Genomic DNA, 18,953 nt, shown 5'->3' on the forward strand with positions numbered 1-18,953 from the left:
GACATATAACATAGTGTAAGTTAAAGGTGTAGCATCAACAGATATTGTGTACTTTTGCTCCAGGCATTAGAAATCTAAAAAATTGCAGTGAACATCGACTTACACTATAGTGAGCAGTGGGAATAAAAAGCAAACGATTGTATTTTGCACACTGCTCAAGTGCATAGGGCGGAAAGCCCCCAGGAGAGAGTGCTAGTCTGTGTGCTGGGTGTTGTAGCATACACTCACATTTAATCTTTTGGACAATTTTATGGGGTAGATCTTATCCCCACTTAACTTTGACAGAAACCAATGTTCAGGCAGAGCACTTCACAGAGGTCTTAATGTTGGAACTGAGAGAGGCGGCAGGGGGTGATGCTAGGAGTTTGAACTGAGATGTGAAGGTGTAAGTTCTAGGACAGGGACATTCCTGGAAGGGAAAGCAGCATGTTAAAAGGATAGAGGCCAATAGAACCTGGCAGGTTTGGCAAATGTCAAGAACGTCATTAATTGTTGGTATGTAGCTGAGAATAGTAGGACATGAGACTAGGTAGATAGGCAGGCGTCAGATCAGGGAGCACATGTGTAATGTGAATAAAAGATATTTAGAAGCAGCCCTGTAAATTACTTAAGACAGTCATATGTAAAATGTTTAAAAGGGCCAGGGAGATGTTTTTTCTTTTCTGTTCATAGTTTCGTTTAAAAAAAATATCCTAAGAGGTAGACATGTAGACTAGTGGAACAGAATAGAAAGTCCAGTGTCAGTGGGGGTGGTTGGGGTGGAGTGTAGATGGTAAAGGGGAATGGAGTAACAGATACTGGAAACAGCTGTGCCAGAAAGAAATGGAGCTAGTTAGAAGGTGAGTACATTCAAAGGTCATATTTTTGAGTCCTCTTCTTCCCCGTTGAAGATAACAGAGATGTAAGGATATTTTTTTGTGTTCTCTGAAGGAAAGGTGCTAATTAGGGCAAAAGTGTTGGGGAAACTATAAGAGGGGAGGTATGGATAATTACTTAAGGTATGAAGTTATGTGAGAATCTCACATCAGTAATAAAATTTGAGGGGGAGGGAAGATATAGTCCCGTAATCCTCTTTCCTAGTTATTTCACCCGTCGTCAATATTTTGACTTTGTTTATGGGTTATTGAGTGAGGACTGTCTTTTCATTTCAATAGAATTAGACTTCAGAGAGTTGTGCAGGAATTGGGCAACTGCATAGCTTAGTGAAAAGCCAGACAGCTTGGGTTTGGATTCCAGTTCCATCAAGTAGAACTTAAGAGATCTTTGGTTAACTAACCTGTTGGTGCCTTACTCTTCTCGTTTGTAAAATGGAGATGATAATAGTGCATCCTTTATGTGGTTGTTACGATGATTCAAATGAGTGATTTGTAAAGCATGTAGTGTGGTACATAGTAAGCATAAGTATTTGCTAACTAATAAGTGTTATTCTGTTTATTAATTAGGTATGATTCACATAAGATAACGGGATATACTATCTTTAAAAAATGTGTTGTACATCACATACTTTTTGTGAATGATGAGTTGATATTTAGCTAATGAGTATTGGGAAAGAATTATTAAATTTTTATGTGTAAGTTTTGCATAAAAACACTTTATATTGTTCACATTCTTTCTAAAACATATGAGCCATTTTCCTACCTTGCCAAGTACAATACAGTAAAAATAATTGAATTTACCTTTTAGATTGAAATCCTTGAAGGGTACAACAGGCTCTGATAAATGAAATTCTACTTAATGAAGTTGTACTTTATTTTTTAAGATTTTGCATGTTAAGTTTTCAAAAAAAGTAACATCAATACATAAAGTAACTTCATTTATACATCCCTTTCTTGAAGTGATAAGAAACTGAGCACATTCTGAAAGATAGTAAATGTAGAGCTTCTATTTTAACAGGTCTCCTTCTAGTACTCTTAATGTATAGTCTCAAGCAAATTATTGCCTTCAGTTTTTACAGTCTTAGTGCATAAAATATAATTTTGAAAAGTTATATAAAAATTTTTATGAATTTTTGAATTATTTTTTTATACAGCAGGTTTTTTTAACATCTTTATTGGAGTATAATTGCTTTACAGTGGTATGTTAGTTTTTGCTTTATAACAAAGTGAATCAGCTATACATATACATATATCTCCAAATCTCTTCCCTCTTGGGTCTCCCTCCCTCCCACCTTCCCTATCCCACCCCTCTAGGTGGTCAAAATGCACCAAACTGATCTCCCTGTGCTATGCTGCTGCTTCCCACTAGCTATCAATTTTACATTTGGTAGTGTATATACGTCCATGCCACTCTCTCACTTTGTCCCAGCTTACCCTTCTCCCTTCCCATATCCTTAAGTACATTCTGTAGTAGGTCTGCGTCTTTATTCCTGTCCTGCCCCTAGGTTCTTCATAACCAGTTTTGTTTGTCTGACTTACTTCACTCTGTATGACAGACTCTAGGTCCATCCACCTCACTACAAATAACTCAATTTCGTTTCTTTTTATGGCTGAGTAATATTCCATTGTGTATATGTGCCACATCTTCTTTATCCATTCATCTGTTGATGGACACTTAGGTTCCTTCCATGTCCTGGTTATTGTAAATAGAGCTGCAGTGAACATTGTGGTACATGACTCTTTTTGAATTATGGTTTTCTCAGGGTATATGCCCAGTAGTGGGATATACAGGGTATATGCCCAGTAGTAGCTGGGTCATATGGTAGTTCTGTTTTTGGTTTTTTAAGGAACTTACATGCTGTTCTCCATAGTGGCTGTACCAATTTACATTCCCACCAACAGTGCAAGAGGGTTCCCTTTTCTCCACACCCTCTCCAGCATTTATTTGTAGATTTTCATGATGGCCATTCTGACTGGTGTGAGGTGATAACTCATTGTGGTTTTGATTTGCATTTCTCTAATGATTAATGACGTTGACCGTTCTTTCGTGTGTTTGTTGGCAATCTGTACATCTTCTTTGGAGAAATGTCTATTTAGGTCTCCTGCCCATTTTTGGATTGGGTTGTTTGTTTTTTTGATATTGAGCTGCATGAGCTGCTTGTAAATTTTGGAGATTAATCCTTTGTCAGTTGCTTCATTTGCAAATATTTTCTCCCATTCTGAGGGTTGTCTTTTTTTTTTTTTTTTTTTTGCGGTATGCAGGCCTCTCACTGTTGTGGCCTCTCCCATTGCGGAGCACAGGCTCCGGATGCGCAGAGTCAGTGGCCATGGCTCACAGGCCTACCCGCTCCGCGGCATGTGGGATCTTCCCGGATCAGGGCATGAACCCGTGTCCCCTGCACTGGCAGGTGGACTCTCAACCACCACGCCACCAGGGAAGCCCTGAGGGTTGTCTTTTCGTCTTGTTTATGGTTTCCTTTGCTGTGCAAAAGCTTTTAAGTTTCATTAGGTCCCATTTCTTTCTTTTTGTTTTTATTTCCATTTCTCGAGGAGGTGAGTCCAAAAGGATCTTGCTGTGATTTATGTCATAGAGTGTTCTGCCTATGTTTTCCTCTACGAGTTTTATAGTGTCTGGCCTTACACTTAGGTTTTTAATCCATTTTGAGTTTATCTTTGTGTATGGTGTTAGGGAGTGTTCTAGTTTCATTCTTTTACATGCACCTGTCAAGTTTTCCCAGCACCACTTATTGAAGAGGCTATCCTTTCTCCACTGTACATTCCTGCCTCCTTTATCAAAAATAAGGTGACCATATGTGCATGGGTTTATCTCTGGGCTTTCTATCCTGTTCCATTGATTTATATTTCTTTTTTTGTGCCAGTACCATATTGTCTTCATTACTGTAGCTTTGTAATATAGTCTGAAGTCAGGGAGCCTGATTCCTCCAGCTCCGTTTTTCTTTCTCAAGATTGCTTTGGCTATTCGTGGTCTTCTGTGTTTTCATTACAAATTGTGAAGTTTTTTGTTCTACTTCTGTGAAAAATGCCAGTGGTAGTTTGATAGGTATTGCATTGAATCCCTAGATTGCTTTGGGTAGTATAGTCATTTTCACAATGTTGATTCTTCCAATCCAAGAACATGGTCTATCTCTCCATCTGTTTATATCATCTTTAATTTCTTTCATCAGTGTCTTATAGTTTTCTGCATACAGGTCTTTTGTCTCCTTAGGTAGGTTTATTCCTAGATAATTTATTCTTTTTGTTGCAATGGTAAATGGGAGTGTTCCCTTAATTTTCTTTCAGATTTTTCATCATTAGTGTATAGGAATTCAAGAGATTTCTGTGCATTAATTTTGTATCCTGCTACTTTACCAAATTCATTGATTAGGTCTAGTAGTTTTCTGGTAGCATCTTTAGGATTCTCTATGTATAGTAGCATGTCATCTGTAAAAAGTGACAGCTTTACTTCTTCCTTTCCGATTTGGAATCCTTTTATTTCTTTTTATTCTCTGATTGCTGTGGCTAAAACTTCCAAAACAATGTTGAATAATAGTGGTGAGAGTGGGCAACCTTGTCTTGTTCCTGATCTTAGTGGAAATGGTTTCTGTTTTTCACCATTGAGGACGATGTTAGCTGTGGGTTTGTCATATACGGCTTTTATTATATTGAGGTAAGTTCCCTCTATGCCTACTTTCTGGAGGGTTTTTATCATAAATGGGTGTTGAATTTTGTCGAAAGCTTTCTCTGCATCTATTGAGATACCATGTGGTTTTTATTCTTCAGTTTGTTAATGTGGTATATCACATTAATTGGTCTGTTATATTGAAGAATCCTTGCATTCCTGTGATAAACCCCACTCGATCATGGTGTATGATCCTTTTAGTGTGCTGTTGGATTCTGTTTGCTAGTATTTTGTTGAGCATTTCTGTATCTATGTTCATCCGTGATATTGGCCTGTAGTTTTCTTTGTGACATCTTTGTCTGTTTTTGGTATCTGGTTTTTGGTGGCCTTGTAGAATGAGTTTGGGAGTGTTCCTCCCTCTGCTATATTTTGGAAGAGTTTGAGAAGGGTAGATGTTCGCTTGTCTCTAAATGTTTGATAGAATTTGCCTGTGAAGCCATCTGGTCCTGGGCTTTTGTTTGTTGGATAGTTTTTAATCACAGTTTCAATTTCAGTGCTTGTGATTCATCTGTTTATATTTTCTGTTTCTTCCTGGTTGTGCTTTTCTAAGAATTTGTCCAATTCTTCCAGGTTGTCCATTTTATTGGCATATAGTTGCCTGTAGTAATCTCTCATGATCCTTTGTATTTCTGCAGTGCCAGTTGTTACTTCTTTTTCATTTCTAATTGTACTGATTTGAGGCTTCTCCCTTTTTTGCTTCATGAGTCTGGCTGATGGTTTATCAATTTTGTTCATCTTCTCAAAGAACCAGGTTTTAGTTTTTTTGATCTTTGCTATTGTTTCCTTCATTTCTTTTTCACTTATTTCTGATCTGATATTTATGATTTCTTTCCTTCTGCTAACTTAGGGGTTTTTTTGTTCTTCTTTCTATAATTGTTTTAGGTGTAAGGTTAGGTTGTTTATTTGAGATGTTTCTTGTTTCTTAAGGTAGGATTGTATTGCTATAAACTTTCCTCTTAGAACTGCTTTTGCTGCATCCAGTATGTTTTGGGTCGCCGTGTTTTCATTGTCATTTGTTTCCTGGTAGTTTTTGATTTCCTCTTTGATTTCTTCAGTGATCTCTTGGTTATTAAGTAGTGTGTTATTTAGCCTTCATGTGTTTGTATTTCTTTCAGATTTTTTCCTGTAATTGATATCTAGTCTCATAGCGTTGTGGTCGGAAAAGATACTTGATACAATTTCAATTTTCTTAAATTTACCAAGGCTTGATTTGTGAGCCAAGGTATGATCTATCCTTGAGAATGTTCCATGAGCACTTGAGAAGAAAGTGTATTCTGTTGTTTTTGGATGGAATGTCCTATATATATCAGTTAAGTCCATCTTATTTCATGTATCATTTAAAGCTTGTGTTTCCTTATTTATTTTCATGTTGATGATCTGTCCATTGGTGAAAGTGGGGTGTTAACATCCCCTACTATGATTGTGTTACTGTCAATTTCCCCTTTTATGGCTGTTAGTATTTGCCTTACGTATTGAGGTGCTCCTATGTTGGGTGCATAAATATTGACCATTGTTATATCTTCTTCTTGGATCGATCCCTTTATCATTATGTAGTGTCCTTCTTTGTCTCTTGTAATAATCTTTGTTTTAAAGTCTATTTTGTCTGATACGAGAATTGCTACTCCAGCTTTCTTTTGATTTCCATTTGCATGGAATGTCTTTTTCCAAACCCTCACTTTCAGTCTGTGTGCGTCCTTAGGTCTGTAGTGGGTCTCTTGTAGACAGCACGTATACGGGTCTTGTTTTTGTATCCATTCAGCCAGTCTAAGTCTTTTGGTTGGAGCATTTAATCCATTTACGTTTAAGTTAATTATCGATATGTATGTTCATATTACCATTTTCTTAATTGTTTTGGGTGTGTTATTGTAGATCTTTTCCTTCTCTTCTGTTTCCTGCCTAGAGAAGTTCCTTTAGCATTTGTTGAAAAGCTGGTTTGGTGGCGCTGAATTCTCTTAGCTTTTGCTTGTCTGTAAAGGTTTTAATTTTCCATTGAATCTGAATGAGATCCTTGCTGGGTAGAGTGATCTTCATTGTAGGTTTTTCCCTTTCATCACTTTAAATATGTCCTGCCAGTCCCTTCTGGCTTGCAGAGTTTCTGCTGAAAGATCAGCTGTTAACCTTATGGGGATTGCCTTGTATGTTATTTGTTGTTTTCCCCTTGCTGCTTTTAATATTTTTTCTTTGTATTTAATTTTTGATAGTTTGATTAATATGTGTCTTTGTATGTTTCTCCTTGGATTTATCCTGTATGGGAGTCTCTGTGCTTCCTGGACTTGATTAACTATTTCCTTTCCCATATTAGGGAAGTTTTCAACTATAATCTCTTCAAATATTTTCTCAGTCCCTTTCTTTTCCTCTTATTCTTCTAGGACCTCTATAATTTGAATGTTGGTGCATTTAATGTTGTCCCAGAGGTCTGTGAGACTGCCCCTAATTCTTTTCATTCTTTTTTCTTTATTCTGCTCTGCAGTAGTTATTTCCACAGTTTTATCTTTCAGGTAACTTATCTGGAATATCTACCTCAGTTATTCTGCTATTGTTTCCTTCTAGAGAATTTTTAATTTCATTTATTGTGTTGTTCATCATTGTTTGTTTGCTCTTTAGTTCTTCTGTTTACAAGATTTTGGATCATCTTTACTATCATTATTCTGAATTCTTCTTCAGGTAGACTGCCTATTTCCTCTTCATTTGTTTGGTCTGGTGGGTTTTTACCTTCTTCATCTGCTGTGTGTTTCTCTGTCTTCTCGTTTTGCTTAACTCACTGTGTTTCGGGTCTCCTTTTCGCAGGCTGTAGGTTCGTAGTTCCTGTTTTTGGTGTCTGTCCCCAGTGGCAAAGGTTGTTTCAGTGGGTTGTGTAGGCTTCCTGGTGGAGGGGACTAGTGCCTGTGTTCTGGTGGGTGAGGCTGGATCTTGTCTTTCTGGTGGGCAGGTCCGCATCCGGTGGTGTGTTTTGTGGTGTCTGTGACCTTATTTTGATTTTAGGCAGCCTTTCTGCTAGTGGGTGGGGTTGTGTTCCTGTCTTGCTAGTTGTTTGGCATAGCGTGTCCTGCACTGTAGCTTGTAGGTCGTTGAGTGGAGCTGGGTCTTGGCGTTGAGACGGAGATCTATGGGAGATGTTCGCCATTAGATAGTACATGGAGCCGGGAGGTCTCTGGTGGACCAGTGTCTGGAACTCGGCTCTCCCATCTCATAGGCACAGGCCTGACACCTGACCAGAGCACCAAGACCCTGTCATCTACATGGCTCAGAATAAAAGGGAGAAAAAAAGGAAAGAAAATAAATAAACAAAATAAAGTTATTTAAAAAAATGATTAAAAATTTAAAAAATTAAAAAGTAATTTAAAAAAACAGAAAGAAGAGAGCCAAACCAAAACAGAAATCCACCAATGATAAGAAGCGCTAAAAACGATACTAAAAAAATAAGTAAAAGGACAGACAGAACCCTAGCACAAATGGTAAAAGCAAAGCTATACAGACAAAATCACATACAGAAGCATACACATACACACTCAGAAAAAGAGAAAAAGGGAAAAAATATATATCGTTGCTCCCAAAGTCCACCCCCTCATTTTGTGATGATTCGTTGTCTATTCGGGTATCCCACAGATGCAGGGTACATCACGTTGATTGTGGAGATTTAATCCGCTGCTCCTGAGGCTGCTGGGGGAGATTTCCCTTTCTCTTCTTTGTTCGCACAGCTCCCAGGGGCTCAGCTTTGGATTTGGCCCCGCCTCTGCATGTAGGTCGCCTGAGGGCGTCTGTTCTTCGCTCAGACAGGACGGGGTTAAAGGAACCGCTGATTCGGAGGCTCTGGCTCACTCAGGCCGTGGGGAGGGAGGGGTATGGAGTGTGGGGCAAGCCTGCGGCGGCAGAGGCCAGCATGACGTTGCACCAGCCTGAGGCGTGCCGTGTGTTCTCCCGGGGGAGTTGTCCCTGGATCACGGGACCCTGGCAGTGGCGGGCTGCGCAGGCTCCCATTAGGGGAGGCGTGTATAGTGACCTGTGCTTGCACACAGGCTTCTTGGTGGCTGCAGTAGCAGCCTTAGCATTTCATGCCCGTCTCTGGTTTCCACGCTGATAGCCATGGCTCACACCCGTTTCTGGAGCTCATTTAGGCAGCGCTGTTAATCCCCCCTCCTTGCGCACCAGGAAACAAAGAGGCAAGAAAAAGCCTCTTGCCTCTTTGGCAGCTCCAGACTTTTTCCCGGACTCCCTCCTGGCTAGCCGTGGTGCACTAACCCCCTGCAGGCTGTGTTCACGCCGTCAACCCCATTCCTCTCCCTGGGGTCTGACCGAAGCCCGAGCCTCAGCTTTCAGCCCCTGCCCGCCCCGGCGGGTGAGTAGACAAGCCTCTCGGGCTGGTGAGTGCTGGTCGGCACCGATCCTCTGTGCAGGAATCTCTCCGCTTTGCCCTCCGCACCCCTGTTGCTGCGCTCTCCTCCGTGGCTCCGAAGCTTCCCCCCTCTGCCATGCGCAGTCTCCGCCCGTGAAGGGGCTTCTAGTGTGTGGAAACCTTTCCTCCTTCACAGCTCCCTCCCACTGGTGCAGGTCCCGTCCCTATTCTTTTGTCTCTGTTTTTTCTTTTTTCTTTTGCCATACCCAGGTACGTGGGGAGTTTCTTGCCTTTTGGGAAGTCTGAGGTCTTCTGCTAGCGTTCAGTAGTTGTTCTGTAGGGATTGTTCCACATGTAGATGTATTCCTCATGTATTTTTGGGGAGGAGGGTGATCTCCACGTCTTACTCCTCTGCCATCTTGAATGAACCCCCAGCAGGTTATTATCCATTTTATACTTATTAGTGTATATATGTCAATCCCAATCTCTCAATTCATCACACCATCACCCCCTCGCCTCTTTCCCCCCTTGGTGTCCATATGTTTGTTTTCCACATCTGTGTATCAATTTCTGCCCTGCAAACAGGTTCATCTGTACCATTTTTCTAGGTTCCACATAAATGCATTAATATATGATACTTGTTTTTCTCTTCTGACTTACTTCACTCTGTATGACAGTCTCTGGGTCCATCCACATCTCTACAAATGACCCAATTTCCTTCCTTTTAATGGCTGAGTAATATACCATTGTATATATGTACTGCATCTTCTTTATCCATTCGTCTGTTGATGGACATTTAGGTTTCTTCCATGACCTGGCTATTGTAAATAGTGCTGCAATGAACAATGGGGTGCATGTGTCTTTTTGAATTATGGTTTTTTCTGGGTATATGCCCAGTAGCAGGATTGCTGGGTCGTATGGTAGTTCTATTCGTCGTTTTTTAAGGAACCTCCATACTGTTCTCCATAGTGGCTGTATCAGTTTACATTCCCACCAACAGTGCAAGAGGGTTCCCTTTTATGCTCACCCTCTCCAGCATTTGTTGTTTGTAGATTTTCTGATGATGCCCATCCTAGCTGGTGTGAGGTGATACCTCACTGTAGTTTTGATTTGCATTTCTCTAATAATTAGTGATGTTGAGCAGCTTTTCATGTGCTTCCTGGCCATCTGTATGTCTTCTTTGGAGAAATGTCTATTTAGGTGTTCAGTCAACTTTTGGATTGTTTTTTTTTTTTTAATATTGAACTGCATGAGCTGTTTATATATTTTGGAGATTAATCCTTTGTCCGTTGATTTGTTTGCAAATGTTTTCTCCCATTCTGAGGATTGTCTTTTCGTCCATGTTTGTAGTTTCCTTTGCTGTGCAAAAGCTTTTGTTTCATTAGATCCCACTTGTTTATTTATTTATTTTTTATTTCCATCACTCTAGGAGGTGGATCAAAAAAGATCTTGCTGTGATTTATGTCAAAGTGTGTTCTTCCTATGTTTTCCTGTAAGAGTTTTATAGTGTCCAGTCTTACATTTAGGTCTCTGATCCATTTTGAGTTATTTTTTAAAAAAATTTCTGATGCAAGGTGAACTACTTGTAGTGTTGCATTTTGTGTCTGATTTTGACGTGGAATGCAATGCCACAATGACAGGCATGAAGAATTTTTTTTTTTCAAAATTAATGTTCCTTTTTTTAAATGAAACCTGTTAAGTTTTAATTAACTTTTGCCATTTTGTTTTCTGACCCAAGGGCCTTTTGGAGAGCGAGATGATCAACAGGTGTTTATCCAGAAAGTTGTTCCCATCACTAACAAACTGTTTGTAAGACTCTCATCTACTGGGAAGAGGTAACACTTTACTGTAAAGATATTATATTCAGAAGTCACATTTGTCTTGCAAAACACGTTAAGTCATTTGACACTTATAAATAGTGGTATCAGAAACAGATCTTTGAGAGAGACGTCTATTCTTTATCTTGTGGTCATTTTAACTTAAAGTTAATACAGTATACTTAGTGCTTATTCTCTACAATCTACTTACGATTTTCACTGCTGTGGACTTTTAGGAAGGACTAGTGATATAGTAGAACAGATACACAGTGAATTGGATGGTAGACAAGTGAAATTCTAATTCTGGCACTTCCTCTTACTAGCTATGTAAATTCAACTTAACTTACTTTGTTTCTGTGAGCCTCAGTTTCTTTTAAAGTTTAACTACCTTGCCAAGATTTCACTGAGTGAAAAACATGCAAAAACACCTTGCATAGTCCCTGACTATAATTGATGCTCAATAGGAGTTAGTTTCCTCTTTTTCATTTGACTAAAATCTTACTTCACTTAAAATTATTATTTACAGCCTCAAACATATTGTGCTGTAACATTTCTCCTCTTTAAGAACAAAATTTTTTGTATGTCAAGGAAGTGAAAAAAGTAAAATTCCTATTAGTAGTTACTAAGTAGGTTACAAATTTTTATATCAATGTTACTAATGCTAGTGACATTTTAAATAATTTCTCTATTATCTTCAGGATGTGATCGCTGATTTCTTAATATTTTAATGATAAAGTCTTTGAGATAAATTTTCTTTCCATCAAAGTTCATTGCATGTAGTCATCAGTGATTGTTAAATGAATTGATTCCAGAAAATGATTTTTGTGTTCTAAACTTTTTTTTTTTTTTAAGAAAATGTTATTAGGAAGCTACAGTGTAGTTACAGGCCAAATTTGTATCTGGAGAAATGCGTCCCTGCACTTTAGTGTTGGTGTACGTGTTGGGTGAAGAAGCTGCCCAATGGTTTGAAGCTGCTGTTACAACAGCGTTCTCTAACAATGTAGTCTTTCACAGTCTTCTTCAGTGCTCATGTCCTCTCCAGTGTTGTTCTGTCCCTAAGTATGGTTCTGTCACTTCCAACAATAGCAGAGTGTTGTAATCAACTACAATTTCTGCATGATAAAACAAGTTTTATATAGTTTTTAAGTTTATGATTCCAGAGGGAAAGCTATAGTTGTAAAGATAGTATAAGCCAAGGAGCCAGGTTGGAAATGTTTTTTTCTCTCATTTAAAGTCCAGGCCCTTATATTCTTTTTCATATTCTTTTCCACTATGGTTTGTCACAGGATCCTGACTATAGTTCCCTGTGCTATACAGTGGGACCTTGTTTATCCACCCTATATATAATAGTTTGCATCTGCTAATCCCAAACTCCCAATCCATCCCTCCTCTCCCTTGGCAACCACAAGTCTGTTCTCTATGCCTGTTTCTAGTTCATAAATAAGTTCATGTGTCATATTTTAGATTCCACATAAAAGTGATACATGAGATTTGTCTTTGACTTCACTTAGTATGATAATCTCTGTGTCCATCCATGTTGGTACAAATGGCATTATTTCATTCTTTTTTTTATGGCTGAGTTAGTATTCCATTGTATACAGGTATCTTCTTTATCCATTCAACTGTCGATGGACATTTAGGTTGTTTCCACGTCTTGGCTATTGTGAATAGTGATGCTGTGAAATAGAGGTGCATGTATCTTTTAGAGTTTTGTCTGGATATACGCCCAGGAGTAGGATTGCTGGATCATATGGCAACTCTGTTTTTAGTTTAAGGAACCTCCATACTGTTCTCCATAGTGGCTGTACCAACTTACATTCCTGCCATCAGTGTAGGAGGGTTCCCTTTTTGGTCTTCTGCCCATTTTTTGATTGGGTTGTTTTTTTGTATTAAGTTGTATGAGCTGTTTGTTTGTATATTTTGGAAACTAAGCCCTTGTTGGTCGCATCATTTGCAAATGTTTTCTCCCAGTCTGTAGGTTGTGTTTTCATTTTGTTTATGGTTTCCTTTACTAAAGCTTGTAAGTTTGATTAGATCCCATTTATTTATTTTTGCTTTTATTTCTATTTGCCTTGGGAGACTGACTTCAGAAAACATTGGTACGAATTATGCTAGAGAATGCTTATTAGCCTGTGTTCTCTTCTAGGAATGTGATGGTATCATGTCTTATTTTTAAGGTCTTTAAGCCATTTTGAGTTTATTTTTGTGTATGATGTGAGGGCATGTTTTACCGTCATTGATTTGCATGAGGCTGTCGCAACTGTTTTCTTAATTATTATTTACAGGGGGACATCTTTATCCAGGACTTCCCCCTGCAGGTGGATACCACAATCCCCTGATACTTAAGTCCCTTATATAAACTGGTGTAGTACAGTCAGCCCTCTGTGTCTGTGTGGGTTCCACATTATGGAGGGCTGACTGTAGTTTTAAACAGAAACAGGAATCTAGATTTTTAAAAATATTTTGTCAATTCAGATATTATTGAAAAATAACTACATTAACAAAAATAGAAAAGTGATCATCTTGATAAACAAACACAGAAAAAACATTTGACAGTTCAGCAACCATTTATGATTTTTAAAGAAGAATCCTAGCACTTAATAAAGGGCAAATTTATTAATCTGATAAATAATATCTGCAAAAGTAATTGTTAAGCTTCATATTCTGTTCCTATGTTTTTCACATTAATATGAGTTGTTTTTCCTCTTCCTCCTTTATTTCCGGACCTTGCATTTGCCTGGCACTAATTAATTGTTAATAATCTTTTTTTTTTTTTTAAATAAGCCTCCTCAACTTTGTTTTGAAGTAGGCTGGGATAAATGTTTCAATCAAGTACAATTCTGTTAACCCTTCTATGGCTTTGGGACATCATTTACTGACATTATTGCTTGGACTCCTCATTTGTCAAATGTGGATAATTGCTTGGACTCCTCATTTGTCAAATGTGGATAATTGCTCTTTGTCAGGTTCTTTTATCTTTTATGAAAAAAATCAATGAAGATAGCTATAAAAATGCTTTGAAAAAGTTGAGTATTTATTAATATATTGGAGATACAAGGCTTGAATTTTATTCCCGTTGACTCTCTTTGACGCCTTTAAATCTGTTTTATATGTGTGGAAGAACTTTGCAAAGAGACAATTAATTTAAAAATCTGAATTATAAAATGTAATTTGTTCCTCATGGTTTACAACTGTACAATATCTTTTGCAGAATCTGTGAGATCCAAGCTGTTGACTGTACTACAATATCCTCATTTACAGTGAGAGAATGTGAGGGCTCCAGTAGGATGGGCTCAAGGCCAAGGCGCTACTTGTTCACGGGCCACACAAATGGCAGCATTCAGATGTGGGATCTGACCACTGCCATGGATATGGTTAACAAAAGTGAGGATAAGGGTAGGTTCCATATGGAAAGGTGTTTGGCACAGGGTAGGCTTTTGACATAAGTGATTATAGTGATGTATGTTTTCCTAAGATGTAGGTGGTCCGACTGAAGAGGAGCTACTCAAATTACTGGATCAGTGTGATCTGAGCACATCTCGCTGCGCTACTCCTAATATCAGTCCAGCAACTTCTGTGGTTCAGCACAGCCGTCTTCGTGAATCAAATTCTAGGTAGGTCTGAATTGATTGCTTTGGGAAAATTGGCTGAGCTATTGTAACCACATAGTTCTTTAAAGCCAAATTTTTCAAAGTACATTTTAAATTCAATTTTTTTTTACTAAATTTCTCATCTATATGCATGTTTCTTTTCATAAAAAACCATTTTTGGCCCTTTTATTTTGTGAATTGCTGCCAATTTGAATTATTATGTGATCAAGAATTCATTCAAAGGAAATTAGAAAAATCACATGTCCCCTTAGATGGTATGTGGAACTGGTGTTCCTATTGCCTAGGGACATATTAATAAAAATGATTACATTATCTGGTCTAATCTTACTTTGTCATTGTATTAAAAGTACATAATGCCTTAGTATATTGTTTTAGTTAACCATATTTTTTAAAAATTCTAAAATCTGAATTAAGGGCCAAATACTGAAACTGTTGGTTCCACATTGGTTTTAAAGGTGTTTTCCCCAGCTTTTTTTCAGCTATTCAAAAATCTAGCTTCATTGCGAATATATATGTATGGTGTATTGTTTGCATTGTTAATTTTATACACACACATACAGTATATAGCGTGCTTAAAATACATTTTTATATATGTAAATAAGGATATAGCATTCATTATAAAATCTATATGTTTTAACTGGTAGTTTAATTAATGAGATGTGCCCCTGAAAAATCCCAGAAAGAAATGTGAGCTGTAATTATTAACTATATTTCAGTCTTCAGCTCCAGCACCATGAAACCATCCATGAAGCAGCTACTTACGGTTCCATGAGGCCTTACAGAGAAAGTCCCTTGTTAGCAAGAGCAAGGAGGACTGAGAGCTTTCACAGTTACAGGGACTTCCAGACTGTGAACTTGAACAGAAATGTAGAAAGAGCTGTCCCTGAAGATGGTAACTTGGGTCCAGTACAAGCTGAAGTGAAGCGGGCAACAGGGGAATGTAATGTGTATGAGAGAAAGTCTCCTGGAACCGAAGTTAAAAGTTTGAGAGAATCAGATAGTGGAGTGGAGGTGCATAAAATAGCTGAAGGTTTTCTAGAATCCAAGAAAAGGTCATCAGAAGATGAAAATGAAAATAAAGTGGAGTTACGGAAGAAAGGAGGATTTGAAGGAGGAGGATTCCTTGGAAGAAAGAAAGTCCCCCACCTGGCATCCTCACCAAGTACCTCTGATGGAGGAACTGACTCACCTGGTACTGCATCCCCATCTCCTACGAAGACTACTCCATCTCCTCGGCACAAAAAAAGTGATTCTTCAGGTCAAGAATACAGCTTGTGAAAACTCAGCAAAATGAGTAGTTTCATTAATTTAGAGGAGAGTTAAACGTTACTGGAGTTCAACACATTAGCTTTTACACCAAAACTTTACAAATTAAGATTGGACTTCATTCAGTATCTTTTTGACAGAATTACCTGGGGTAAGGAGATAAAATAACCATATCATCTCTTCAGATCTTTTGGAAATTTTTTTTAGTTTTACAGGCACATTTAATAGATCATTTGTAAAGCAGGAGTCTACTTCAGTGTTTACTCTGTGGATTTTGGAACCATAGTACCATGTCTTAATAAGATGGTGCCCATATAGATGAGCGTCCCCTTAGAGTGTGGGAACCAACATTCCTAATGTTGATCATGCCTGAGATTTGTCTTGCAATGTTATATTAAGCGAACTATATAATTCTCTTTGGAGCTTAGTCTCCCAACCCTTATTGTGATTGCAAAGTGGTTTACCAGGTATTTAATGAGGTGCTATGTTTGTGAAAAAATATGTAATTCAAAAACACTATTGAATACCAGATTACTCTGTGTAGTAGGAAGTCCTTTAGGATAATTTTACTTTAAGTAAGTGTGGTCATTTTCTGATTCTCATTGTTGGAGTTCTTAAATCTTAGCAAGCATCACCAATATTAAATAGGTCAAAAGTTTAAACTTTCTTTAAAGTTGGAGCAATTGTCTGTCTGTGTTTGAACAGATGAAGTAAAAATAATAAAGACAGCTTTGAGTGACCACAGAGGAAAACTGTACCAGTTGCTAGTCTGCCTTGTTTTAGGAGCCACCATATTTTTTTCCTGTGTTAATAATCAAGATAATTAAATTAGAATGTGGCCATTTTGTTAAGCTTGAGACTGCAGTTCTGAATTTTTTGGTTAAAGGTTTTGGCTGCTGTAGAAATATTTTAAATATATTTTGAATTATAAGAACAAAAAATTTTTGTATTTTTTTCCATTTAACTGGAATGATTTCCAAGTTTCTGCAAATAAGGTAATTGTAAATTTAAAGCATTAAGCATTTATTGGTGAATAATGTATATATTCCCATTCTGAGAAATATAAGTGGATCAAGTCAAAATAAATAAAGTTTCCTATATTGCCAGTGGTTTCACAGCCATTCTCTTGTATTTATTTGTCAATTAAGTCAAATAAAAGTGATTAAGACTGTGTTTTCAAGTTATTCAAGGAACAGTTATCCTGTTTAAAGTGCACCTACCGTGAGTTTGTTCATGTCTTTGCTTTTTCCCATAATAAAAGGGAAGGGAAGAGGGAGCAATTTATATGTATGAAAACAAACTAACTTGTATTACCAATGAGGGGAAATATTGTTAGGTAAAGCATAATTTCATTATTACTAAGGATTGTAATTATCTCTTACAGACTTCTTTCTCATTATGATACTCATGTTAAAGTTAGGTGGGCAAGTAAGAAAACGTTACAAATTGATTGTTTTTACCCAACCTTTTCCAAGAGTAAAAGGCCACTGGAAGTTTCTTTTAAAGAATTATGTAGTAAAATCTTATAAAAAGGCAGTTCACTATACCATTATTCCGTACTATATTTGCATTATACTACAAATCTTATCTCTCACTTAACAAGAGCTTGAACCTTGATGTTATAGCAGGAACTTGAGTCTACTCTGGCACTTAACTTGTAACCTTGAGCAGATTATAATGAAAAAACTTAGGCATAGCAGGGATAATTACCTTATTAGAGTTTTTGAGACTGAAAGGGGAAAAAAACCTCCACAGCCACCTGCACGCCACAACCTCCTCTCTTCCTCATCTGTGCTGTGAACTTCGAGAACAGGAACATCTTTAACACTGTCCATCATTGTAAGGAAGAAGAGGCAGATTTTAGAAGAAAGGCCATGTGAGGACTCAGAAGATGGCCACCTACAAGAGCACTCTCACCAGAAACCAACCCTGACAGCACCTCGATTTCAGACTTACAGCCTCCAGAACCGTGAACAGAGAATTTCAGACAAGATGGTGGAGTTGGAGGACCTTTAGCTCACCCTCACCTCCTGGGCACACCAAAATCACAACTAATTAACTGCTGAAAAAACATCAGTAAAAAAGACTAGAATCTCCCCCCAACCCCAACCAAAATTCTACATCCAGACGTAAAGAAGAAACCATGAGACAGTAGGAGGGGTGCACTCACAGTATAATCAAATCCCATACCACCCAGGTGGACAACCCACAAACTGGAGAATAATTATATCACAGAACTTCTCCTGCAGGAATGAGAGCTCTGAGCCCCACGCCAGGCTCCCCAGCCTAGGGGTCAGTCATTGGGAGGAGGAACCTCTAGAGCATTTGCCTTTGAAGGCCTGTGGGGCTTGATTGCAGGAGCTCCACAGGACTGGGGCAAATAGTCACTCCACTCTTGGAGGGTGCACACAAGGTCCCACACTCACCAGTCCCAGGGCAAAAGCCGTAACTCCGTAGGAACCTGGGCCAGACCTACCTGCTAGTCTTGGAGCATCTCCTGGGGAGGCAGAGGCAGCTGTGGCTCTCAGGGGTCATAAAAGCTGGTGGCTGATGTGGGGACCTGTGTAAACTCTGGATGGAGTCAGACATTTCAAGTCCTTGGCACCAAGACCCTGCCCCACCCAACAGCCTGTAAGCTCCAGTGCTGGGAGGCCTCAGGCCAAACAACCAACAGGGTGGGAAACAGCCCCACCTATCAGCAGACGGGTTGCCTAAAGACTTCTGGACTCACAGCCACCTCTAGACACACCGCTTGACAGGGTTCAGCCCACCAGAGGGCCAAGACCCAGCTCCACCCACCAGTGGGGAGGCATCAGCCCTTCCCACCAGGAAGCCTGCACAAACCTCTCTACCATTCTCACCCACTAGGGAGCAGACACCAGAAGCAAGGAAACTACAGTCTTGCAGCCTGTAGAACTGAGTCCACAGCACAGATGAGAACCTACCCTGGGACCAGCTAGCCGTTGGCCCTTGGGTAACAAGAGGAGAGTGTACTGCTGGGACACGTAGGACATCCCCTACAGGGGGCCGCTTCTCCAAGATAGAGAAACGTAACTAAGCTACTACATACGTAAAAATACAAATAGAAATTTAAACAAAATGAGACAGCAAAGGAATATGTACCAGACGAAGGAACAAGATAAAATCCCTGAAGAACAACTGAGTGGAGATAGGCAATCTACCTGAGAAAGAGTTCAGAGTAATGATTGTAAAGATGATCCAAGAACTCAGGAAAAGAATGGAGGCACAGACTGAGAAGACACAAGAAATGGTTAACAAAGAGCTAGGAAAATCTAAAGAATAAACAGATGGACTAGAAGGAATCAATAGAATAAATGAGACAGAAGAACGGATAAGTGAGCTGGAAGGCAG

The 18,953-nt window shown here is 38.7% G+C and overlaps 1 protein-coding gene across 3 annotated transcripts in view; it reads left to right on the forward strand.

Moving 5' to 3' along the window:
- The window catches only part of KCTD3 (potassium channel tetramerization domain containing 3), a 69,676-nt gene extending 52,986 nt beyond the window's left edge, over positions 1-16,690 (forward strand). For 2 of the 3 annotated variants that reach the window (XM_019920544.3, XM_073800340.1), the window contains 4 exons: positions 10,626-10,722; positions 13,916-14,100; positions 14,180-14,318; positions 15,032-16,690. In XM_019920544.3, the coding sequence (XP_019776103.1) occupies positions 10,626-10,722; positions 13,916-14,100; positions 14,180-14,318; positions 15,032-15,593 (983 nt within the window). In that variant the 3' untranslated portion in view covers positions 15,594-16,690. The remainder of the gene's footprint in view (positions 1-10,625; positions 10,723-13,915; positions 14,101-14,179; positions 14,319-15,031) is intronic. The other variant, XM_019920545.3, reaches the window with a different exon arrangement.
- Positions 16,691-18,953: the final 2,263 nt, after the last annotated feature.

Source organism: Tursiops truncatus, chromosome 1 (assembly GCF_011762595.2).
Source record: "Tursiops truncatus isolate mTurTru1 chromosome 1, mTurTru1.mat.Y, whole genome shotgun sequence".
NCBI classification, from domain to species: domain Eukaryota; kingdom Metazoa; phylum Chordata; class Mammalia; order Artiodactyla; family Delphinidae; genus Tursiops; species Tursiops truncatus.